We start from the raw sequence: 26488 nt of genomic DNA, 5'->3' as shown, positions 1-26488 counted from the left end.
TTGTTCCTTCTGTGGAGCTTCAGCTTGCGGTTGCTTTATTTGAGCATTTTGTTAAACTTTGTTTTATTTTTTAACATAAATTATAAAAATATGTGCAAAACAGAGGAGGATGCTGTTCAACAGGATCGTAAAATCAGTGTTGAGCAGCCGGTTGGGTCCTCATCCAAGCCATTGGAATGCTTCAGGGGATGCGGTATCAGATACTGGAGTAACAATGAGTCGTGCGTGCCAGATGGGATGAAAATAGAAGAAATCCAACAGCAATCAAAATTCAAAAAAAAGAGTCAATTGATGGAGTTCAAAAACAACCACTTATTTATACTTCAGATTAGGAAGTCCATGGGGTTAGCAGGATATGCAGCCAGTGAGAGGGCAGGTTGGCTGTAAAGAGAAAGGCAATTCCTCTGAGCCATCCTGAAGACGTGCCGTTGTGCCAGGCATGGACAAGGCTGGTGGCATGGCCTTTGAGTTGGGAATGCTGGGCATCACCCAGAGCTGCTGCTGCCAGTCCTGCTGCCTGCGGGCAGTGATTAAAGAAAGGGACTCTGCTGCTCCTCTACACCTCAGCTGTCTGTTAGGGGGCTGATGTTTATCACCAGATTCTCCTCCCTGCAATCTGTTATGAATGGTTAATTTTTCTCTAGAAGACAGAAATCAGGGGTGGTATATTTATTTTTAAGCGATTTAGGGTTGCTTGGTTGTGTTGTTAATTTTGATTGAGATTTCTGTGTAAACTGTAGCCATGGAACAATTCGGTGTGTAGATTTCCTGCACTGGTACAGAGGAACCGATGGCTATTTCAAGCCAAAGCACTGCATTGATCAGCAAGCCTAGCCCTTTGAGGACTACGTCTGCCTCGCTGCTGGCCTTTGGCAGGAAGGTAGTGGCAGGAGGAGGGGAGGGGTGAAGACTTTCTCATTACGCCTGAGCTGCCTGAGCTGTCTTCAGCACACACTGGCTACGTGCAGCCGGGTTTGCATGAATCGTTGATTGTGTAAGAAAGTATATGTATGATGCAGCTCTGCACAGGGCTTTGGCTCAGAAAACATCATGTGGTCCGTGAGGCTGAGCATGACTGCAGCTGGATTTGCCAGCTCCCAAACACTCTCTGCTGGGTTACTCTAAAATTTCGTCTGGGCAAAAAAACTCTTGATCAGAAAGCGTCAACAGGAGAAAAATAATGGCAGAGCGATTTGGAGAACTTCCTGTCTCCGGGAGCATTACTGCTGTAAACAGTGGCCATGCCAAGTGCTGAACCACTGCCCTCAGTCCAATAACAATAAATCTATTTTTTGGTTCTGCAGAGCTCTGCTTCTACATTTTTGAAGCTTGGGCTGAAGATGAGGATGAGACAGACACTGTCTTCTGAGCATTTTATTTTTCTCTTCCTTTTTTAAATTCTTTTTTCTTTTCGCTATGATAAAAAGAGTTTGGCTTACCAGGATAGCATTTAGAGAAAACAAAGTACCTCTCTAGATGAAGAGGTTACATAGTTTCAAGACATTTGTTTGCTTTTCAGCTTTTCTTCTTTTCTCTTTTCTTTTCTCTTTTCTCTTCTTTTCTTTTCTTTTCTTTTCTTTTCTTTTCTTTTCTTTTCTTTTCTTTTCTTTTCTTTTCTTTTCTTTTCTTTTCTTTTCTTTTCTTTTCTTTTCTTTTCTTTTCTTTTCTTTTCTTTTCTTTTCTTTGTTTTTGTTTTGCTTTTTATTTTAGTGTGGCCTCCTTTAGAGGCTGCTTGAGCTCCAGTTAAAAAATGTTTATGTTTGTGTGTGCTTATGTACCTGCATTGCAATTCAAATAACAGCTGTGCTACTTTGTTACCAAAATAAATGCATTCTGAGAGGTAAATCACGATTCTGTCTTTGGGGTTGGCTAGTGAACTTCAGCTGACTATCCTATGGCATACGGTCCTTGTCAGTTCACTCAGGATTAGAAGTGAGCATGTTGCAAATCTGTGGCTTAGAATTGCTTTTGAGAAAGTATTTTCCAGTATAGCCATGTGCATAAACCCTCATCAGTGTAAATCAGTGTCTGTTTGCCTCTAAAAACTAGCAGTAATAGACTTTTTTTTCCTATCACTTTAATGCTGTGTGACTTTCCATCTCTTTTGCTCCCATTCTACCTCTCCCCTGTTTTCCCCAATATATTATTTCAACGCTGCTTTCTCAGCCTCTCAAAATTGACCTTATTTCCTTCATATCTGTCTTATATCAATTTCTGTCTCTCATCCTCCTTTACCTATTGATGCTCCTCCTGCCCATTCCCTTTGAGAAATTCTGCCTCTCAGCACAAGTTGGGACTGTTGTGTAAGCATTTATCTTGGGAACAGGTTTTGGCCTCAGACTGTGCCGTTGAAAACTATCCTGAATTTCTTCTGTGCATTCCAACTGGTCCCCTCAAGGATGGGGAGCTACCTGCAGTATGGTGTGGGGAGGGAGCAGGCAGTACATGTAGGTTCTGGAGACCAAGGAGAGGAGGAGTGAAACAGCTGCTGTGAAGGCCGCAAGAGCTCTTCAGCGAGGCAGTGCTCGGAGCAGTGTGTACGTACACCAGTTCCCTGAAATTTGGGGAGAAACTGAGGCAGACACTTTGGCATGACTGCAAAGTTTCCACAGGCTAAACTTTATGCACCACAACTCTAACAAAGCTGCATCCATATCTGAGGCCACAGAGGTTACTCTGCATTTGAAAGTTGTCTCTGGTGAAACTTGACAGGCTCCAAGTTCATAATGGCAGTGTTATCTTTCCCATCACCGACTGCATGGATATCCATCGAGTGACCCTAGACCTCTTCCAAGCTTTGAAATCAATGTGCATTGCATTAGTGTAATGACAGCACAGAGGAGTCCTTCCTCTAAGAAAATGAACTCAAAGTAAACAATCCCAGTGCACACTCCCATGTTCAGCTAGCTTCTCAAGAAGTGACTCGTCAAGTTGTCTTTTGGTGTTCACCTGCTTTAGGCCACTGCAGAAGGAAGTCCCTCACTTGCTAAAATGGCCCTGAACATAAAAGTGTTCCTTGCCTTTCATATTCAGAGCAGTGAACTCGGTTCTTCCAGTGAACTCCCTGCTTCCTTGTTCCCTGTACCTGATGCTTCTGCCTTCAGCCATGCCAAGAGGTCACCATCTTCATCACTTTGTAGGGCGAGGAGCATGTTTGTTTCTAGCTCCTGCATCTTGCCAGAGCACTGAGGTATGCCAGCATCTGAATAGACAAGTAGCCAGATGTGGGCTGGCCTCAAGTGAAGGCTAATGCTGGAAAAAGGGAGAAGGACTGAGACAAAATCCAACTCTTGAAGAGCCTTTGCTAGGTTCACAGGACAAACGCACCGTGAAATGAAGGTGCTCAGAACAGGATCTGCCAAAAGCCACAACACCCATTACACTGAGGTTTTCCTGTTCTGACAATTAGGTAAGTGATGAAAATAGGGCTTCGAGGGATGAAGAAATCATGGATACAAACATAAAAGCAATCCTTGGAGAAGAGAGTGAAATGAGGTGCTCCCCTCACCACAAATGCTGCAGTCACCAGCCCAGAGTGTCTTGCATGCATCATCTCTCTGCCCAAAGGACCCCTTCTCCCAGAGGACCTCCAGCCAAATGGGGTTGCCAACCTTGAGAAGTCTGCCACCTCACCACAGTGATCTGGTCATGATACCCTTGGGGAACTGTATAGTGTACATCTGAGGTGCATCCTGCAAAACAGGGAACTTGCCTAGGGAAATGCCCATATACTTTAAAGTAGGAGCAGAGACTATCATGAGAGGTTGTCATTGGATGAGTCCTGAGCAGCAACTCAAACCAAATCTCCTCAAGAAGAAGGGGCAGAGGAGGGCTCAAGATGTGGATTTGGGCCAGGTGACCATGCTGAGGTGCTCCTTCATGGAGTCTGAGCTTGCCGCCATGAGAGCGTGAAGCTGTTTTGCAGGGGAAGCCCCCGCAGATACTCACCATGGCTACTGCTAGGCACCTCTTGGATGGGGGGTTGGGAGGGATAAGAAGTGTAATTTTGGGCTTAAGCATTTAAGTCAAACCTGAATCCCACTTCAGGCAGCTAAATCCGCTTGTGAATCTGGGCCTCAACCTTTTCATGTCTCTCTCATCACCTATAAAGAGAGGGTGATAATTTCTACCTCAAAAAGCTTATTACTGGTTTGAAATTATAGCTGGGTTAAGGATTATTATTAGGCTTAAGGATCCCAAAGCATTTTCTGTGAGAAGGTGGTAGCTCTGAATGTAAGTAATTTTATTCTGAACTGTCTTTTCCATCTGGTGTTCCCGTTGCTGTTTTTCCCTTTCTCTGAACCATTCAGCAGTGACGCAGCAGTCTGCTAAATGATCATTTTTTTCGCTCTGCCTTACAGCTGGGTGCACTTTGCGTAGCCTAAGTCATTTCTGAGCACTTGCTCACAAACAGACGAAGCTCTGGCATAGAGAAGCACTTAATTTAAAACTAAAATAGTACTGCACCAAGGGGAAAAAAAAGAGTCAAAATTCCTCAATATGCAGTGGGTCACAGCTTGAAAGCAGAAGTTCAGGTTTTAGGGTATCCTCTTCATAGGCTCATCAGATTTTTCCATTAGAGTTATCTTCAGGGGGGAAAAAAAACCCACACCTTCTCAAAATCTGAGTTCAAACATTAGTGACATGGACATTGGTACAAATTGCATAGACACTTTTCAAGTCTTAAACATACTTTAACAATAAGCACTGCATTGTAAGACTCAGACTGTAATTTCCTTGTGCTGCCACTCTGCCGCAAAGGCTGGGCACCCCATAGCATCTCATTCTTCCTGTGCTGTAATTATTGTCTCCACCCAAGTTCATAAGAATTTTATAGTGGTTACTGCAGCAGCTCTACTTAGAGGCTGCTTCGCTTTTCCATTAAAAGATCTTCCCCTCCCATCCCAGTCTTTCAGTGCTTTAATCCATTTAAAAACTTATCTGCGGGCTTTCTAAGAAGCCATCCCACTCCAGAAATTCAGTTAAAACATGTCACTTGTGTTGCCTTTCAGAAACAATTCTGTGAACGGAACGGAAAATCACTTTTCTCAGGCGCTGTCATTGTTTCAACTCTGGTGCACACACTCACAGGGATAATGCGTATACAGCCTCCATCACAAAGCCAAAAAGCTGGTATTTATGCAGGACTTAGGCCAAAGGATGTTGAAGTACAAATGATGTTCTTACCATTGCTCGAAATAGTCCCTCTTGTGAAACTAGACAACATCATACAGGTGGATTCCTGTTCGTTTGTATGTTTGTGGGTTGCTGATGTTGGCATACAAAAGTGACTAACGTCTACGTTAACTACTGGGTGTCACCCTAAGCTGACTATTGTCTGTCTCCAGAGACCTTCTTCTTGCCACCTGTCCCAAATATCTTGACCCTATGGGTGTTCTCAGTTTGTTCATTTACATTTCTTCCCATAAGCTAAGAGTTGCCCTCCTACACATCTTCTGCTGCAGCTCCCCTCCCGGTAAATGGCCGTGACTATTTAATGCCTACAGGTAGCATCTCCACCTACTCAACTGCCAGCCCTTTTTTTTTTTTGTTCTAAGCAGAATAAATCATGCATTTGAGGCATCTTTGCTGAAGCACACTCACAGGAAAACTAACTAGAAGGTGGTAGTAGTAGTAATCTGAGGGAAGGAAACCAAAGGAATGCAACTGAGAGTGATGTCTTGCATCTAACATTTTAGACATGGACATTTCAAACAAGTGCATTTCAGATCCGAGTTTCTCAAGGAGAGAAAGGCCACCAGGTGCCTCGCAGGAAAATAGTGGAGTAGCAGCGGCTGCACTTTTACACACATTGTCAGGCTGTCAGGGAAGGGATTAGCACGGAGGCCCCTGCAAGGCTAGAGCAGGCAGTTGATGGTATCATCATGACAGCACATGGAACTGGGAAGTGAAACTGCTCATCAGCACAGAAGTGAAACTGGATGCACATGAACTCTTGTCAAATTAAAACGTAAACATCTGGCCAGAAAGAAGAGGGGAAAATTGTTACTGTTTTTGTGAGCTGAGTTCCACCATTGCAGTGCTGGAGAATGTGAGTGATCTCTGCTTGTGCAAGGGAGGATCACTATTCTGAGGGCTTTGGGTCAAATATTAAAGGTGTTAGTTGCTAGAAGAATGGATTAAAAAGCAGCATTCAAGCAAATATGTGATTTTTTTTTAATGGACAATAACATGTTTTGGGGATGCTGGGTGCTGGCACTTTATTCCATCAGGAAGATGTTTTGTTTTGTTTTCTCTTTCTGGTGAAAGGGGTTTGAATGTTGGTACCACTGTGGCACAAAAAAGAAGGGGAAAGTGACTTTAGGACCTGTTACCTGCATGGGCATTCTCCAGTACAAAGAGAAAGGTGTAGTGTAGGGGACAGGTCTTGTAGGATGCCTGGTACAGCTGGTGACAAGGGGCATGCATGAAACAGTGCTGTGCATCATCAGTGTGCGTCTGCTGGAATAGTTGCTGAGGACCTGAGTCAGCTTTATCTTAACAGCTGTAAGTTACACCAGTTACAGAACCAACTTCTGCTTCTGTTTGCTTAAATATTTCATGTCCATAGCTTGTAGACTTACACTTATGGTTTTGAATTATGAAATAAGAAGATTGTCAGGGACCATTTCCAGAAGAGTGTCAGGGACAATCCTTATCACTGATAAAATGGGCTTAAGGTAAAATTTAATCTGAGCACCTGTTCAGCTTCATAGCATTTCTGTTAATGTTATTTGATTCCAGTTGTCATTTTAGTTGTTTGTTATTGTTCCTGTGTTACCTTAGGTTAAATGTACATGGACTTCACCAAAATAGTGCCTTGAAATTATTCTAGCCCAGACACAACTTTCTTCTAGCTCTGGGAATCCCCAGAGCAGTCGCAGGAGAGGCAGACAGCTCTGCTGCTCTTCACCACAGCATTTGACTCACTAGCTGGAGAAAAGTCACAGAGTATGGGCAGAGAAGGAAAAGAGGGTGAAGTGCACGTCTCAGTTAAGCAGTCATTGCTGCAGGGAGCTGGGAAATGAAGGGAAGGGGAGAAGACAGTGCCAGCCACGTTTCTGCAGCAGCAAGTTGCTTTTCCACGACTTACTGCAAAGCAAATTCAGTAGTGCATAGATGAATCCAAATTTGCGGCAGGACTGCTTTTGGTTATTTGCATGACAACTTGGAAGCATATGAATGCAGAACAAAACACCTATTGATTTAATGGGATGGAGATTTCATTCTGGGTAAGTAGATGCTGTGTAAACACAGATACAAGGACTTCCTGGAGTGAGACACTCAACAGAAATGTTCAGAAGTATACCTTTATGCTTACCCAGGCTGGTTTGTCAGGAGGCAAGTGAGTGTATTTCCCAAATCTACAACTTGACAGACACTTATACTCGCAAAATACCCATTTAAATGCACAGATACATTGCCCACGCAGCTGATTTGCATGGGCAGTACTTGCATTTCTCTGGGCAATCGCTCCTATTTGCTGACATCTCCACATGTTCACATTTGTCTGTTTGGACCGTTGGTCTGTGGTGGTTAGTCTTTGTAAGCTACTTACAGCACGGTAGCAGATAACAGTTTCTTCTCATATTTAAATTCAGTGGCATCTGTGGTACTGGTGGTAAACAAATTATGGTGTTTGGTTTGGTGGTTTTTTTCTATGCTGGTTACTTCAGCTGCATTTTTTTTTCTGATGAAATAGCCACTGGACAAAATAGAACAGGCAAGAGAGAAGAGTCACGTCATCTGAGCACAGAATTATGACCTGTGCATGGGGTTTTTTTTTGCAACTGGACATGCAACTTGGACATCTACAAAATTATTTCACTTCTATGGTGAACAGCAGTTAACTAATGATTGGTCAAATTATGCTGGCCCTTCTCATTCTATTGGTTACATTTGGAGTCTTAAGGGGCTTAAGTAATAACAGTGGGGAAAAAATGCTCCAGTTTACAACAGCTGACATTTAACATTTGAATGTGTGTGTATTACATCCTACTTAGGGATAGAGCCAGATACACTAAAATGCAGCAGACTTCTTCACTTTGATACATACCTACCCAGAAAGGTGTTGTGAGAATTTGTAAAGATGTATAAAATCAGTCATTTAGCATGGTTTAATAGTTGTAAATATGCAAGCACTAAAAAGTAGAAGCTGGGTTTAAAAAAAAATGCATTTTTTCATTTATACCTGTTGTCCTTGTCAGCACAAACATTCTTGGCTCCTTTCCATTTTTTCTTCTTCTTTTTAACTAATAATTTATTGTAACAATTAAAAAACAAACAAACAAACGATCAGAAACTCTAATGACATATCTGTGATCATCAGAATATGTTCCCAGAGCACAAGATAGTAGTTTTAACCACATTATTTGTTGGCCTCCCTTCTCCACTCCCTGCTCGGCCCCATCCAGAGCATTTTTTTCTGTTGTCATTTGTATGAGCCATCCTCAATGGAGTCAATATCTGCTTTAGCCTGAAAGAGAAGTGAATTAAATGACAGGTTCAAGACATATTTTCTGTTTCCTAAAGTGTATCTGTTCTCATTCCACTTTGCGTCTGCCCATGCAGCCATTTATACTTTAAGTGTGCTTTCCTCCCATCCCCAGACACATCTGGTCATGACACTGCTCAGGGATGACTAAAGCAGGACACAGCTTCATGTGACCATGTTGTCACTCGGGATTAATTTTCCCCCCCCCCCTCAGTTCCTCTCAAACATTCCCAGGGGCCATAGTGTACAAGCCTATTGCTCCCTCTAGAGCCCTTCAGCACTGTTCTGGGAGACTACTTCAATCCTCTCTCATCATGCTAGATATGAGCTCACTGCTCATTTTGTTTCCAGCCTTTGTCAGATGGGATGCAAACTGAATGCAGGCTTCAAGCTCCTGTATTGCAATTGAGAGGACAGACACAGCACCTTCAGCTGCTGTGGTTCTTCGAGGCCAGTCTTCACCTTTTGCTGATCCAGGAGCAGCATTGCTGAGCAGACACTAGCTTTATGCCTTGTGCTTCCTCTTAGGTTCTTGCAGCTTTGTGCAGCATCAGAGGGTTTTAGGATTAATCCTGTAAAGTTGTGAGCTATCTGACTTCAGCTGTCCAATCAGCAGCAACTCTTGAGGGCATTGTACTGGTAGTACAGTCTCCAGCAAACCCATCAACAGAGTCTCTAGGTATCATTTCAAAAGTCAGTGTCGTATTTTGGCCAGAAATGCTAGTTTCCATTATTTTTTCTAGAAAGATTCTGACCTTAATGCTCTTGTAAAAATAAACATTATCAAGCACTTTTTCCTATCCTAGTTGTGAGGGAAGGTTTGATGGAAGGAGTGAGTTTTCTGCTCTGCCCTTACACATATGAGGATATTCTTAATGTCTTTGGGAAGGGTTTCCAAAGGCAGAGTCCCGTCCCACATCTAGAGAATTTAATCTTTGTGCTCATGAGATGCTGTGTGCCTAACTTTAGGAGCTGCCAAGGATAATTAGAGAGAGAGAAACAGTCTCTGAAGTGTTTCTTACAACCCAGTGAGGTAAAACTTGACGTTGACATCACCCGTCAGCCCTTCCACCAGCAGCACACTCCCACAATGATGCAGTAGTGATTGGCTTCAGTATACTTGACCAAGCTTCTTTGTGTACAGTTTTCTGCAGGGCATACTGTGTAACTCAGAAGGTCTCAGATTTTGATGCTACCTCATGGAAGACTACATGCCAGCTTGCTCTGGCTACTAGGACATCATCAAATTCTCATAATGACTGTTAGAGGCATCCAAACCATGCCAGTGTTTCAGAATGTCTTCTTGGAGTGCTTGCTTCCTCTGTCTAGTCACTAAAGATGTCAGCCTGTCACTTAGCTTGTCTGACTCAGTTTTAGTGGCACTCATCTCTTCTCTGAGTTGAGCAGAGAAACTGAATGCTCAGTATAGGTTTTCTACTGATAGGTGGGGGGTCCACTTACCTGAGCATGGGAAATCATGGCATCTAAAACAGGCTTCAGCATTAGGAAGTCAAATAGAGCCTTCAGTGACTAATCTGGTATTATTTCCACCAGTTTAGTGTTTGCTGCATGCTGCATACTTATGTATATGTGCACAGACTTGTATGTTAGTGTATTATGCAAGTGTATGTTGAAAATAATAATCTGTATCATAATACATAAAAGCAAGGAGGAGGTGTTTATAGTCCTGCTCTCATCCCCAAACAGGTATATCCATAAAACACAGATTTCACTAACAATACCTTCAATCTAAATCTACCTTTGTCAACCAGACACATAAACGATGAATAATGTAGAAGCCATGAATAAAAGTGATAAAGCCACTTAATAAAGCTAAATATAAAAGAAACATAATAATCAGAGAAAAAACACAGCCAGAATTATTGGTAAGTAGTAATGAGTGACACATAGGTTTATGGTTATATAGCTCTGTGGTTAACCAGCGTGTGGTTAATGAATAGTCTTCTGTCAACAAGAAGTAAGCTAAGAATCTTCCTTCTTTTGCCAACTTGTGACACAACCTTATACAGACTCTGAGATCTAGTCTATTCCATAGCAAGTCTTGAAAGTAACTTCACCTCCCTCTTCTTTATTCTGGTCTGGTAAACTGGTAATGTGACCACATTTTACTGTATTTTACTATTGTTACACTTTATTCTTTTAACCATTTATTTTCTATGTGGAATATTCACAATAGACTTCTAAAGGGAAAATCTGGTATGTATTTCAGCAGAATAGTATCAGTACTTTACTTGCTGTATTCATCAGAAGTTGCCAAATGAAAAAAAAACAAAACAACATCAGGAAGCAGGATGGAAATGCTGCAGGTTAGAAAAGGGAATAAAGTATATTTTCGAAGTCTTTTTCAGTCTTAGTGGTCTAGGTGTATATAATGATCTAGGAAAACTGTTTTTGGAGAGAAGATCTACAGGTGTTTCTCTGATATTTATTAAGTCTAAGATAAAGTTCTTTGGAAAGAAGTTTATTGAACTTCATTACTGACTCCTCAAGAAAGATCTGTTGTTCTGGCAGAGAAGAGTAGCAAAGGTGTAAAGCACTGTCATGTGTTTGATAATTCAGTAAGTTTGATAGTTAAGGAATGTCAGGAACACAGTCATCCTTGGTCTGCGTAGTTGTAGGGCCCAAGAGTTGAGGGCCAAGGGCCCTGAAACAGGGAACTGAAGTGATTTTTGCTTCCCTTGCAATTCTTTTTATCTCAGGGACTACTTTCTACCGAGGATGTGGAAGTGAGAAGACACTAGCCTGGGATTTGGGAAGCTTGTGTTTCAGCTTCTGTTTTGCCAGGGCTGTGATTCAGGATTACAGTTGGATTTAGTTGCAGCAGCCAAAGTGGTTAGCATCGCTGGCCACAGGCTTCCTGTGAGATTGTGGCCAAGACACTTTATCTCCCCACAGTTCCTCATCCATAGACTGAAGAGAATACCTCCCTAATTCACAGGGATGTGATGAGGACAGTTTCCAGTAACAGCTATGTGTGTGTGCTGCCGTGATGTTGATACAGACCATTAGCACCAAAGTAGGAACTGCATTAAGAGAAGTATTGAATTTCAAGTGAATGTGCATTGTGGGGGGAGGAGGACTGTTGCTGCTACAGGCAGGTATTTATATTAACATTTATATTTAAATTTATTTATATAGATGAATGGAGCAAACAACAAAGTGGGAAGTGTTACAAAGGGAGAAACTCAGCACGTGGGAGGGCTGGAGCCAAGTGGCTAAAATGAAGTAGGCAGATCTGTATGGGAAAGCTCACATGCCATGTGCCCAAAGGAGGAGAACCTCCATTTTCTTTAAACAGTTCCTGTTTATCTAACTTGGGGTGATGTCCCTTGATGTCTCTTACTGATAACAAAGATTCCTGTCAGTATCTGCGTCCTCCATGATGCTGAGATAAGTATGCTAAACCTGCTGACAGGCAATGTTTTTCTTGTTGCCCAGGCCAAAGGCATAATGAACACACATATGCAGTCTTATTAAAGATGCAGAATGTTGCTTTTGTTATTTAGAGAAATGTCTGAAGTAAATGCTGGCAGTGGCCAAAAGCAAATCCAGGCCATCATAATGAGTACTCTTCTGAACTTAGAGAGATGGTGTGCACTTAATGATTCTGTGAAGTTCTTCACACAGTTTGTTACTGAATGATAGAGAAATGAAGCACAATGGTTTGCTATATTTTCATAAAATGTTTTAATTCTCTGTGGACAGGCTGTAAAGATTATTTTTTTTTTCCCTATTCCCTTGTTGCTTGACTTTGCAGTAGCAGATTATTTTTTGAAGGTTCTGGTTTGCGATGTGGAATTGAGGTACTATCACAAAGAGTGGGATTTTATCATTTGCCTAGGGGATTCGAGCAGCCAGTTCTTAATTTTAACAAGGGCTGGTGATCAAATTCCTGTGGCAGTTTTGGAAGAGTCAGCCACAATTTCTAAACCCCTCTTAACTAAAACTCTTTAGAAATTACAGATCAGTCATGTAGATCAGATAAATTCTTAACTATTAAGGGTAACCTTTTTTTTTTCTACAAAGTGTGGATCATTTAAATATAAATTAATGTGTTTTTTTCTGACAGCTTTGAGCTGTTGCCACAGAGGGAATGCATCCAACACTAGGCAGTTTTGAGGTTATACACCCTGCTCTCTGGGCACATATCAGTCCCTATGGACATCTAAAGTGGTTCCATGCCATTTGGTGTGCTTAAGTGCTATCTGAAACGAGGAGCACACCTTTTCTCCACACATATGTTCAGTAATGTTTTTTTTCCTGTTGCAGGGAAAAGCTTCACGCTGACTATCACGGTCTTCACAAATCCACCACAAGTAGCCACATACCACAGAGCCATCAAGATAACAGTGGATGGACCTCGCGAACCCAGAAGTAAGTGAGCTAATGCTCACTTGGCTTCTGCATCTGCAGAAGGCCAAGTCGATGGTTTAGTTTAGGTGTTCATCACCAGCCTCATGAAACACAGCAATATCCAATGCACGTGGAGGAGTGGGTATGTTTTAAGCCAAGCCTGTTCTTTCACTGGTTTTAATTATTCCTTCTCAAAGCCTTATTTCTCATGGGTCTTCATCTGATATGACTTGCACTGCATTTTCAAAATGATATGACTTGCACTGCATTTTCAAGTTACCAAGGGGTAACTTGGATCATAACCAAAAGCTGACAGAAGAGATGCTGGTAAAAAGGTGGGCAGCGTATACCTTACGCATCATTTCTTGATAGTCTTGCCTTTCAGATGTTAAGAGGGTTTTAAAGTATTGGAAACCAATATGTCATTGATCTAACTTTTCAAACTCAGCTACCCTGCAAAAAGAAGTAAATGTGAGAGAGGTCACCTAGTAGCTGCTTTGTAGAGTTCACTGTTGCTCCTACAGTCGTACAGCACCCCTGGGAGCACCCATTTTCACAGACACTCAATATTTCAGGGTCTTTTTTTCCTTCTCTTTTTTAAAATAATTAAATACAAGGAGGAGATGAATGGCTTGGTATCTCCAGGGGAATACCCACATCTCTCACACAGGCAGTTGTTTTGGTCAGATGGTGAAGGAAGGCTGTTTTGTCTGCGGAGTGATGTGAGGGTGGAGCCAGATATGCAGGTTTAGATGCTTTTGCACTGCCTGTTACTAGAGGCAGCTGTTAACCTGTCACTAGCCCAAGTGGGGCTTTTTCATACTTTCATTGAAATGCCCTGATGTAAATTGAGGTTTGTGGTTAATTTCTTGCACTCCTCCTGCACGCTTGGCAGAAGTTCTGGTTGTTGCTTAAGTGGAATCATCCCATGAGAAGACAGCAGCAGGATTCAAACACCCACTAAAGAATGAGACTCACAGCTTGGTATTATTTAATTGGGTGGGGGAAGAAAAGCTAGATTTGAAAGTTTCTAAAATAGTTTAGAAAACTCATGTCTTGCCTGTGCATTTTCTTCTCAAGCTTGTCTGAGTTGCATCATGATGCTGCATGCATTTAGTGGAAAAAATATGACCTGTATTATGTTGGATTTGAGGCTAGACTTTATACCAGATGCTGTTGTTTGAGCAAGGCTTCTTACTCAGTTTGTATTTACTGTTTTGGAAAGTTGTGGTTGAATTGTCCCTGACAAATATGTCTGGTGAACCAGGCAGCTGTGCACATAAAAAAGAGATTTGTATACGCAAGTTGCAAATTTGCATATGAAATTCCCTGGGCATGCTCATAGTTTGCAGACAACAAATAAGCTTATAGCGTTTTGAATATGAGTCTGCTGCAGTGGTAAGACACAAATTCATCCTGACGGCATGCCTACTGTTTTCAATCAATGCTTCAGTTGGTGTCATAGTTAATATTTAATAAGATTCTACATTTTAAAAAGGAAGGAAGAGATATAGTACAGACTGAAGCAACATGCGTACCATCCCAACTCAAATGTATGTAAAAGCTTCCTTCTAAAGAATTTCACTTTGCCACAGACAAATCAGCAGCATAGTGGAGGAGGCTTTATTGCGTGTAAGGAGACAAAGTGAGACTGCTGCCTTGGTAAGAGTGCACAGCTCCTCTTATTGCCAAGTCATTCATGCCACAGTGTAGAAGGGATTGTGCTCCTTTTATTTTTAAGAGGGTCAGAGAATCACAGAATTACACAATGGTAGGGACTGGAAGAGACCTCTGGAGATCATCGAGTCCAACACTCCTGCCAAAGCAGGTTCACCTAGGGCAGGCCACACAGGAATGCATCCAGTTAGGTTTTGAAAGACTTCAGAGGAGACTCTGCAGCCTCTCTGGGCAGCTCTGTTCCAGTGCTCCATGACCCTAAAAATAAATTTCCTTATTTAGGTAAAGAAGTTTTTCCTCATATTGAGGTAGAAGTTCTCATTGTTGCAGTTTGTAACTATTGCCTCTCATCCTATCACTGGACACCAGTGAAAAGAGACTGGGACAATCCTCTTGACACTCACTTTTTATTTGCAAGCACTGATCAGATCCCCGCTCAGTCTTCTCCACACTGAAAAGCCTCATGTCTCCCAGTCTCTCATCATAAAACAGATATCCTATTCCCTTAATCATCCTCATAGCCCTCTGTTGGACTCTCTCTAGTAGTTCCATGTCTCTAGAAGTTCCATGTCTCTAGAAGTTCCCTGTCTCTCCTGAGCTAGGGAACCCAGAGCACAGAATCCTCCAGCTGAGGCCTTGCCAGGGGCAAGAGAATTTCCATGACCTGCTGGCCACACTGTTCTTTGTGCATCCTGGGATACGATCAGCTCTCTTGGGGCCAAATCCTCCACTTTGACTTCTCCTGGAGGGTTTCTCAATCTCAGAGGCTGTTGCCATCAAGTATTTTTTCTCTTTATGTGTTTGACTGAGATACAGATTGTCCACAGTCTATGAAGGAAAAAATCATTCTCCATTCTGGGACAGTTCTGACTGGTTTGGCCTTTACATTTCTTTTTCCTTGCTCTGGCTCAGAGGATGTATCCCATTTTGCACTGGTTCAGTTAGATCAGTTACATGTGTAGCCTGTACAAAGATAGGTTGCAGGGCTCTTACCTGCACAAACACATGCACAAGATTTGTGGCTAGATATGCCAAAACATTTGTGCTGTGTACTGAAGGGGGTTTAAATTTTTTCAGCCTTCCTACATTGGGGCCAGGATCAAAATAAAAATTGCTAGATTAGAGTGTTTCTGGTTCAGTACTTGCTATTTGGGAACCATTCTTGCTTACAGACCCACGACTCACCCATTCCCTTGAGCTAAAGGAATTATAGAAACACTGAGATCTATTTTCTAAGATGTCCCAGTTTGAAAAGAAATCTGTGGAAGACAGTAGTGGCAAAAAAAATATATAGGACTGTCTTACAGAGACCTGGAGCAACACAGGAGAAGTCCAAAATCAGCAAAACTACAGCAAAAGAATTTGATTCATTTATGTTGATAACAGTCCTCAATCTGAATTCAGCATTCCCTGTGAAAAATGCTGGGAAGGTATCAGACCAGTTTTGAGAACGGAGGCTGTCTGAGACAAAAGCCAGAACTTCACACCAGCATGACTTTTAGCCATCTTTACAGGACATAGAAATAGCTTTTTTTGTTTTCTGTTTGTTTTAAAACCTCAAAAACCAAACCAAACCACACTCCCAACCCCCCCTCCCCAAACAAACAAAAAAACCACAGGAAAAAAAAAAACCTTTAAGACTGGTTAGCAAAGAAATAACATAAATTACTCCTTTTCTCTCCAGAGAATGTCAGGACAAGAGCAGTTTCTGAGCCAGAATTAGACAGGTTCTAAAAGTGTTGAGTTTTTTTAAATGCAGAAGGACAATCTCTTCAACTAGACATGCTTGGGGGGGTTGGAACTTCAAAACATACCACAAAGCAGGATTTAAAGTCATTTAATAAAAAACCCAAACCAAAACCCAAACCCAAGCAAACAGAAAACTACTCAGAGCAAAGGCTATAGAAGCAAATATGCAAAGCATAGACTTTTTAGCCGCGCTGAGATGTGTGAAGATGTCGCAGCAGGTGACAGTAGCACAGCAGGTGTTACTGCATGTGCCACATACTGCACAAAGGCCTGCAGGCTTTGGGTTCTTGCCTGTGCCACTGTGCATTTGGTGGTGGTGGTTGTGCTGGCCAGCTCTTTGCCCAGCAGCACACTTGCCTGTGTAACTACTGGGTTTGCATTTACAATTGTGGTAATTACTCATGCCCAGGACTTACACCATTGTCCTTTTTTTTTTACCTCCCTTCTGCCATTGAATTTCTGGCTGTGCCTATCCAGATGCTACTTATCAAATTTGAATAGCCTGCAGATGAGAGCCAAGGTGCTTAAGACTCTGGCTTTTCCTCCACATGGTGTATTCTAAAACTCTCATTTGAACTTAGGATTGTATTGTCCAGCTCTGAATAAATCCTTATTTTCTAAAATTCTTATAAAAAGAACTGACACTGCACTGTCAGGGAGAAGGGCAAGATGACCTAACCCATCGTTTTCTTCTCCAACTTCTATGATTCTATGATTCATAAAGCAATTTATGTTTTTATGAGCTAAGTCCATGGGGAAAATCATTAGCGGTAACCAGATCAAGAGTAGTGCTCCTGATGAAAATACTTTTGGTTAGGAAACTTGGTAGAAATAGTATGACTCTTAAATTAAATATTTCCCCTAGGCCATTTGACCTACTGTGTATATCTGCTGAAAAATTAGGTTTTTCTTCCTTTGACTGCTTCTCTCTGGTTTTCTCATTGAATTGTTTTAACTTGCATAGCTCTGAAAAAGTCACTAATGGACCACGTGCCTGGAAATGGCGCAAAATGAAAAGACCACATGGATTTAACCCCAGTGAGCCTAAGATATCCAAGGTTAAGCTGGGCATTAAATGTGATCATCCTGTGTTGGATATGTGGGCTTCCCACATACTTTTTTTTGGTCATTCTTATATCAAGATCAGCATGCTGAAGAGCAGAGAGAATAATATTGCTAAACAGCATTTGAGAAGGAGCTTAAAAAGCAGCTCCTTTTTAGAAATGAAAATTTCCTTTTGCCTCCTGGCAAATCTAGGGCAGGGTGGAGTGGGTGGGTGGAGAGGAGGAGTGTGGGGAGTTGTTGAGAGAGGGATGTGGGGCAGGCAAACCTTTGATCAACCACAGTTAAAGACACTCTCAGACTCTGGTCTGAAGTGATCCCAACTCACTTGTAAGGTTCAATGAGAGTCCATAATCGCTAGCTGTTCTGAGGGAAACTTTCAAACACCCCCTTGCCCAGCTGAAGGTCTTTTCTAGGGGAATCCCCAGGGGCTCTGATGTTAAGTGCAGATGATCTGCTTTACCTTTCCTCAGATGTTGCCTGCAGACTTAGACTCCGGGAGTAGCTTCTGAGCCAGAAATAGGCAGCTTCTGGGAGGAGAATTGGTGTCCTCTTATCCTGTGGCAGGAGTGAGGAAGACTGCACAAGTCAGGCTTGGAAGAGTTTCGTGCAAGAAAAAGCCAGACCATTCTCTGAATCACCTTTTCATCTCAGTTAGATGAAATTCATCTCACTTCCATCATTACACAATTTCATCTCAGTGAGGCTCATCACAGGCTGCCGAGGGGGGTTGTGGAGTCTCCCTCTCTGGAATGGATGCCAATAGGTGATCCTGCTCTGACTGGGGGGTTGGACTGGATGATCTTTTGAGATCCCTTCCAGCCTATAACCTTCTGTGATTCTGTGGAATAATGTTAAATACCTTCATTTCTCGCTTGCTTGCTGCTACAGATGCCTCCATCTGTTGGGAACTGAGATTAACGTGTACCAATGAACAGTTTAGAAACCATGGAAAAGTGAATCTTTGTGTAGTTGGAATAGACTCACCATGTAAATTTCAGTGATGGCTTTTCAGACAGTTCCATTCACCTGCAGACTTACAGTGCCTAGAAATGGCTTAACAGGGAATGTGTTGAGGAAAGGGTGGCGTCAATGAGTTGATTGTCTGCATAACAGAAGCACAATAGAGGCTCTTTCTTCCTTTGCTTGCACTAGCTGTGCGCTCCGCAGTGCATCACCCTCTCAATATCACAACCCAACCTTGCTGATCACTTTAAAAAACGCCTTGGCCATGGTACTTGCACCCAGGAGCTTCCAAACTAAACAGACAGTGTACAGACAGAAGAATGGGCTGCAAGAAAAGCTGATGATTGCGCACTGCTGGATCCGTGCCTGTGTGTCTGTGTCCCCACATCCTATTGTCTGGGAGACACTGATGTGGGAGGACTAGTGCTTAAATTATGGTGCACTCTGGGGACCTTTGTAGTTGGCTTGTGCAATGGTTGCGTGCAAGCGTGCGGCAGCTGGGGGAAGTTACAAAACTTTGCTAGCTGGGATTCACACAGTGTGGCTTGATGTGCTGATGTCTCTGGGTATGGGTAGGTTGGCAGTCACTGCTGGTCCCTTTGTGTGTGCCTATGTCTCATCGAAGGAGGAACAAATAAGAACAATTGAATCCATTTAAACGAAATAAAGTAGCATGGTAATTGCGAAGGCATGCTTGTAGACCAAAGGAGCTTCTCCTGATCAGGCTCGGTCCTAGCCGTCCCCTGGCAGAGCAACAAGGGAACAACAGCCCAAAATGTACGTCCTGTGATGGGGCACATCTCTCCCAGCTGTGAAAGCTGTGCATGCCACCAGCCTGTTTTTCATAATGAAGTACACAGGGAGAGAGCAGAGGGCAGTTTGCCCCTTTGTGACTTGTGTTTTCTGAAGAGAAGTGAAGAGTGAGGGAGAGATCAGCCTGCTTCCATTAGGTGTGTACTGTCATGCAACCAGTCCGAGTTACTCCAGTGATGTAGTGTTGGCCTTCTGGCTTAGCACAGGACTGTATAGCACAGGAGCATCACATAGCACAGGACCACTTGACACTGGATGTTAAAAGTTTGGCTACAGTACAGGATCAGGAATCATGTGTCTTGGACGCAGTCAGCTCTGCAGAGCATCAACAGTCATCTCTTCCACTCTCAGGTCCCTCATGGCCCAGAAAAACCTCTCTCTGTCCCCTGTCCCAGGTGCTTGGCAAGCCTCTTCTCCATGAGGGGATACAAAGCAGCCCTTTTGGAGATGTATCTGCTCTGGACTGCATCTGCCCCCCCTCAAAATGGCTGGTGAGGCTCATGTAGCATGAGTCTGTTATCTGGGGTCTCAGAATTCTCAGTATTCACCACCCCTGGGGCCTTTCACTGTCAGCAGAAGCTTAAAGCATAGCCCATGCTCTCCAGCAGTTGGTTTCAGATTGGAAATCATACAGACACACTACCCAGGAGCCGAAAAGCAAAGACCAGTATCTGCTGTAACTACCACAGTGCAAAGATCTCTCAGTGTAGGCAAGATTGAGGCAATACCTGCCTCATATGGACTTTAACTGGCTAGCAGCTTACCTGCAGCTCTTAAAACCAGTACTGGTTCTTCTCCATCATCTGCAAAGGATTATGAAATTTATATGAATGCTTGGCACTCCCTGGCATAACAATGGTGGGGGGGATCCTTTTTGTTCTATCAATAGGTAGGTCCTCAACAGGTTTTAAATTTCAGCATCCTTGAAGTTTCATGGTGCAGATGCTTCTTCTGGAAATCAGTCTCCTTGCTGAATCAGTTAGGGGAATTGCTGTCAGGTGATGTGAGGCAGAGACTGTCATTTTAGTTCAATGGAATTGTCAAATATGTGCAATACAAAATCTTGCATCAAGGCAGCTTTTCTGGGAGTGCAGGAGCTCACATGTAGATTTATTTGCCTGGTCACCTGGCTGTTTTTGTAAAGATACACAGAAATGTTGACAGGACAAGCTCCTTCCTTGCATGAAGTAGGTAAACAGGAAACCAGATTGCTGTGGTGTGGGCTAGGAACAGCAGCAAGACTGGCTCAGTCCTCTAGAAATTATTTCAACTCCTTTTTGGAGTCATTTAATCCCACACAGGCCTTTTTCCATCCTCCTTTGAGTTAGTGTGATTTTAAATTGAGAACAGGTAGGTTGTTATTTTTATATTTGTTAGCCTTTCCCCCCCCAAGCCATTTAATATTCATTATTGTATTGCCTAGTGGTTGCACAGCTACAAAGGCTGTGGTGAATATTTTTAAGTGCTTACCTACATTTGCATGGTATGATTGTCAAGGCATATATGGCCTTGACCCTAGCTCTGTCGAAATCACTCTGTAAATGTGACAAAAGCAGAATGAGGTGAATGTATGTTACTCATGAAAGTGCCCTCTAAGGAGTCAGTAGATCTGGCTCTTTCCTGTCAACTGCACTTAGCCACGAAGGATTTAGAGTTGCTACAGCCAGTGAACAAGTTGTTTTGGGGTGGAGTATTTTCCATAGAAAAAAAAGGGAGAAGATTGCACAGGTGGCACTTGTATTTACTGTGTGTCTGTATGAAGAAGAGCATTAATAAGCAGCACCTGGGTAAGTCGGTCAGCCATAGGGTGTATGACCATACATTGGTCCCCACTGAAGACCATAATTCGCTGACATGCCAAGTATCTTTCCAGGGAAGTTAGTGGTGCTCTGGAAGAAAGACTTCTGAGACTGGACCTTCATGTTTCTTCAGCAAGAGAGGACTTTTGAATAGCAGTCATTAAACATAAGCAAAGAAACGGTTTGAAGAAGCTGCTAGGGTTTTGCATGAGCTGGGGGAGGATGGACTTGTAGTTGAATCCCTGCAGCAATGCTGCTTACTGTGGTTTCAAGGGTGTCATACACAATCCCTGCCCTCTCTAGAAGGAGGTTTGGTAGTAAAGCTGGGCTATTGGAGCATTGCTCAACAGTCCCACTGGCCCTCCAGGGCTGGCTGATGAATGCCTACCACACTGCTGGCAGATGAGAAAGTTTCTTTCAGGGCCTGGAGGGCAGCAGGACCTGACCACAAAACCTCTGCAACCTGCCTCATTCACTGTGCAGGAGGTGGAAGAGAAGGTCATCTTTTTCTCAGGCCAGTAAGGGAGATATGAAAAGGGAAGGGAAACTTTCACCCTGCATGGAGTGGTCAAATGCTTCTGTTCACCAAACAGGCTTTTGGCAAGGTAGGATCTTTTCTGAAGCCTCTGTTTTCAAGCATTTTCCTTACTTACAAGTTTATCATAACAACACATGTTTAAGAGAAAGGCTGGATGAAGCTGTGTGGCACTTCCAGTGAACAGTCTTATCTTCTTGGAAATTTCTTCTGCTGCAGTCCCTCCCAGATTTGCCTGCCCTGGGTTACTGAAAGGTGTAGCAGCTTCCCCTTCTCAGGCCTGTACAGAATCACTGCAGGCTTTTGCTTCCTCCTCTGTCACTCATTGCTAAGAATGCAGAGGACTCTTGTTCTGCATCTCCATTTATGTCCTTGCTCGTCTGCTGCAATTTGGAATTGTAATGAGTAAATATATTTCACAGTATCAGAGTATCACCAAGGTTGGAAGAGACCTCATAGATCATCAAGGAGTAGTATTAGTGATAAACCTTGGTGAGACTGTCCCTGTGTCACCTCTACACAGGTCTGTGCAAAGCATGAGGGAGACTGGTGCTTGGGAGGCACTGTCTCAACTCTCTTTCTGAACTGTAAGAGAAGGAGCTGTCTCTAAGTATGAGAGCATGATGTGCTTGTTAATAATCTAAACACATCCTAAAGGATGAAAACATCTCCCTTGCCGCCTTTAATCACAGAAACAGATAAGGAACAGCCTGTAAAAGTGGGAGGAGACACGAGAGAAAATTTAACCAGCCATAAATGAAAAGTTGATGTATTTATTTTGTTAAAATAGTACCTGACCTTTATTCTTCCTTTGCAAAGTATTGTAGTTCAAGTCAACTAAGCATGACATGTCCCAGGCCATCTGCTCAAGGCTGACCAGTCCAAAAAAGCCAGGCTGTGTCATAACCTTAGCATATAAAGGTGCAGAAAAAAATTCAGGCGACAGTGTTGCTTTAATTATTAAGGCTTCTGTTTGTCTGAGTCTGTCTGCCTCTCCTACCTACACCCTGCATTATGGCCTGTTCTTCATTACCTGCTCTACCTATCTCCGCAATCTAGCCACAAACAGTTTTGGTTGACCACACCACTTCCCTCTTGAAAGTTAATACTGCTTGACTCATTCTGCACTGCTAACACCAAGCCAAAGAAAACAAGCCAAAGAATAACCTGCTTGTATGAAGTTTTGGAAACTTCTCAGAGGCCCTGCTTTCAAAATGCTATACAGTAGCTTACTATATCTCTCTGCAGCTGCAAAGAAAATGAGGAAAGCAAAAAACGGTTCAAGAACCTAAAATAAAGACTAGGCAGAACCACATGAAATTTATGAGCTTTCGGTGAACCACAGTCTTGTGTAGGCACAACGGAGCATTAGTGCAGAGGAGGGACTGCTTAGTAACCTATAGATTAAAACACCCAAACTCGTTTCTTTGGATAAACAGCTGTTTTCAACTATTGTGTGGAAACAGCAGTCACCAGGCTTGGTAAAAGCAAAGGTCTTTAGTTTGAGGGAAACTTGTAGCCTGGCTATAGGCGTTCATTTTACAGGAGCAAAGCTTTTTACACGTCGTCGAAGTCTGAATGGTCAGCATCCATGGGGAGTAAATTTACTTTTGTGTTGCCAAATGCTCCTGGTTTATGGAAAGAGTAAACCACAGGGCTTGACCTTTACCTTGCAGGTCCCATGTACAACCCTGTCTGAGGCTGAATGGTGGAGACCTTTTACTGTCTAGAGATAGTATGGCAGGCTGATGAAACGGGTTTCCATTTAAGTTATTTCTCTGACCTCCAATATTATGATGTTTGTGCAACTGCCTTTCCTGTTCTTTCATCCTCTGAGAGGCACTATGAAGGTGACACATGCTACCATCCTTTGCTTTCTCCCAACTCAGGCTGAGGGAAGGGGTCCAGAGTCATTCCACCTAAGCTTGCACATTTGATTAAAGTATCTGAACTAGGAACCCTGTCCCTTGTATCCATCAGAAAAGCAACCTTCTCCCAGGGGTCACCCAAATGGTGGCTCAGCCCTTGCTACACGAGCCTTATGTTTCTGCAGCTTTTTTGTGTGTGTTTGTTTTCTGGTAGAGGTGTTTCTTTTGTGCCTGTATTTTCCCTGGTTACTTGCTGAGCTGTTGGTTGGCTGGTTCTATATCACTCTGCATCTACTCTTTCACACATAGCTTCAACTATGAAGTCTCAGCCCATGGCTGGAGGGTATTCTTATGGCAGTGTGTACGTGTGAGAGGATGCAAACTATGAAGAAACAAAAGAGGCTTTTGGCAATGCGATGCTTAAGTTGGGAGTCATTCAAACGCTGTCAAAGAGTTGGTATTTTTAAAGCATATATGTTGACATGGGGGAAAGGGAAAAGAAAGCAAAGAGTATGATTTTCTAGACTAATTTAACTTTCATTAGCAACTTCTGGCCTCCAAACTCCTGATGCTCGGTTCCCTTACTTTTCCTTTGCTGCAGTGACCTAATTCTAGGGGTGAACCCACAGAATAATTGCCCCTCCATGACAGAAATAGACTACATACATACGTTAGATTCACCAGGAGTTTTGATGGATCCATAGCAAGCAAAATAATTGTGATTTAAATGGCAATGCAGCTGTGCTATGCTATTTGTTAGTACAGCACAGGCCTCAACAACAGAGCTAGATGGAAAGGAAGCATATTTCCTGCCTTGCAAAAATCGCCAAGATTGCTGTTTCTGGCTGTGGTACCTCAGGGTAGACATGAGGCTTTTTGTGTGTTCATCAGGAAGCAGGGAGAGAGCTGGAGGAGTCCACAGCCTCTCAGTCAATGCACCAGCTGGTGCAAGGGAGACCAGTAGCCTCCACTTGGTCATTTTCCCAGGGACATTCCCTAGTGCAGCTGTCCCACCACACCTGGATAGCACACCTGGATAGAATCATAGAATCAACCAGGTTGGAAGAGACCTCCAAGATCATCCAGTCCAACCTATCCCCTAGCCCTATCCAGTCATCTAGACCATGGCACTAAATGCCTCATCCAGTCTTTTCTTGAACACCTCCAGGGACGATGACTCCACCACCTCCCTGGGCAGCCCAGAGATAGTGAATCAGTGGCCAAAAGTGCCACAGCCTGACAGAAGGCTGACTAGGAGAACAGGAAGCCAAAGTTTGTTTTCTAATATAGACCAGACAAGAGGGGCTTGATCCAGATTCTGTCACCTGCTCTGGTTTGTTCCAGGGCAGAACTCCTTTTCAGTGCAAATTTTGCTCTACCTATAGCATCTGCTTGTGCGAATTTTATTTAAAAACACTGACAGAAAAAAAAAATAGAAGAGATAAGAGGGGGGAAAAAGCCAAAATATTGTTTAACTACTGTTAGAACACATAAGAAAAAAATGCACCAGCCATTTAGGGTGCATGTCATTGCAGTAGGGTGACTAACCTCCCAAACAGGCTCAAGAAACTACCTGAGGTGTCCCTCAGGAAAAGTGAGAAGTTACTGGAGAGCAGGGAATTTGCCCTATAAATCTTTATTCACCTTGGTATCACTGGACACTTGTTCAACGTGGAGCCCAACTGGATTAGCTGCTGGAGAAATTAAATGCCCATCATAAGATCAGTCTGCAACATCTAGTCTGTCTGCAGGTAGTTAGAGTAACAAGGTAGATGCAGAAAGGGTGAGATTTGCCAGGGATCTGGCAGGAGAAGCACGTCACTTCCCTGTGTCAACCTGTCTGTGCTTGGTATTGCTCAGCATTTTGCTTCTGAAGGGCTGCAGAATGTCATCTTGGTCATCAAATCACACAGTATCCAGCCTCATTCGCAGGGTTGCCCTGCACTCTGTGCTACCATCCAGTCAGAGCTGATGACCAACACTGATTCTGCTGGTGATTACAGACACAGCACGAAAATGTTGAGCATAATATCCTGTCTGCCATCATGTTCCTTCTGTCTGGAAACAAGACTTGTGTTGTACAGTGCTTAGGAAAAAGCAACAAAACCCCACAATTGCTCATCACAGGATCACAGGATGTTAGGAGTTGGAAGGGAGCACTGGAGATCTTCAAGGCAACTGGAGGTAGCCTCTAGAGCTAACTCCTGGGTACTTAAGGGTGACTTTAATCACCCTGATATTTGCTGGGAAGCTCCCACAGCCAGGCACTGTTGGACCTTGTATTAACTAATAAAGAGAGACTGGTTGAGGACATTAAGGTTGGGAGCAGCCTTGGGGACAGTGATCATGACATAGTGGAGCTTAGCATTATACAGGGTAGAAGCAGACCAACAAGTAGAATTACAACCCTGGACTTCTGCAGAGCTAACTTTGTGCTCTTCAGAAACATACTTGCAGAAATCCCATGGCCTAAGGCTCTAGAGGGTAAAGGAGCCCAAGAAAATTGGTTAATTTTTAAAGACCACTTCCTCCAAGCCCAAGCTAGGTGTGTTCCCCTGAGTCAAAAATCGGGTAGATGTGCTAGGAGACCTGCATGGCTGAGCAAGGAGCTCCCGAAGGAAATCTCAGGGAAGAAAGTAACTTGCAATTCATGGAAGAAGGGATTGGTCACTTGGGAGAACTACAGAGAAGTTGTCAGGGCATGTAGGAAGGCAACAAGGAAAGCCAAAGCCCTCTGGGAATTGAAGCTGGCAAAGGAAGTGAAAGAGAATAAGAAGGGCTTCTTCAAATCTATCAGTAGGAAAAGGAAGCAGAGGAAAGGTGTGGGGCCACTGCTGAAGGAGGAGGCAGCCCTGAGAGCTGAGGGTGCAGAGAAAGCAGAGTTGCCAAATGCCTTCTTTGCTCCAGTCTTTATGCCTAAGGCTGAACTCCCCCGCTCCGTACTCCAGATGCTAGATGAAGGAGAGGAAGCCTGGAGGAGAGAATGCTCCCCACTGGTCAGTGAATACTGGGTTAGGGATCAGGGACACAAATTGCACATTCACAAGGCCCTGATGAGATGCACTCAAGAGTGCTGAGAGAGCTGGCTGAGGTTATTGCTCTGCCACTTTCCGTCATCTTTGCCAAATCATGGCAGACAGGAGGGGTGCCT

The 26488-nt window shown here is 43.2% G+C and overlaps 1 protein-coding gene across 2 annotated transcripts in view; it reads left to right on the top strand.

The window, feature by feature from the left end:
* The window catches only part of RUNX1 (RUNX family transcription factor 1), a 76115-nt gene that overhangs the window by 10478 nt on the left and 39149 nt on the right, over window positions 1–26488 (top strand). For both annotated transcript variants that reach the window (XM_064152159.1, XM_064152158.1), the window contains exon 3: window positions 12785–12889. In XM_064152159.1, coding sequence (XP_064008229.1) covers window positions 12785–12889 — 105 coding nt within the window. The remainder of the gene's footprint in view (window positions 1–12784; window positions 12890–26488) is intronic.

The sequence above is a fragment of the Pogoniulus pusillus genome, chromosome 12, assembly GCF_015220805.1.
Source record: "Pogoniulus pusillus isolate bPogPus1 chromosome 12, bPogPus1.pri, whole genome shotgun sequence".
Lineage (NCBI taxonomy): Eukaryota > Metazoa > Chordata > Aves > Piciformes > Lybiidae > Pogoniulus > Pogoniulus pusillus.
The sequence above is the reverse complement of the archived record's forward strand: the minus strand, read 5'-3'. Positions and strand labels throughout refer to the sequence as shown.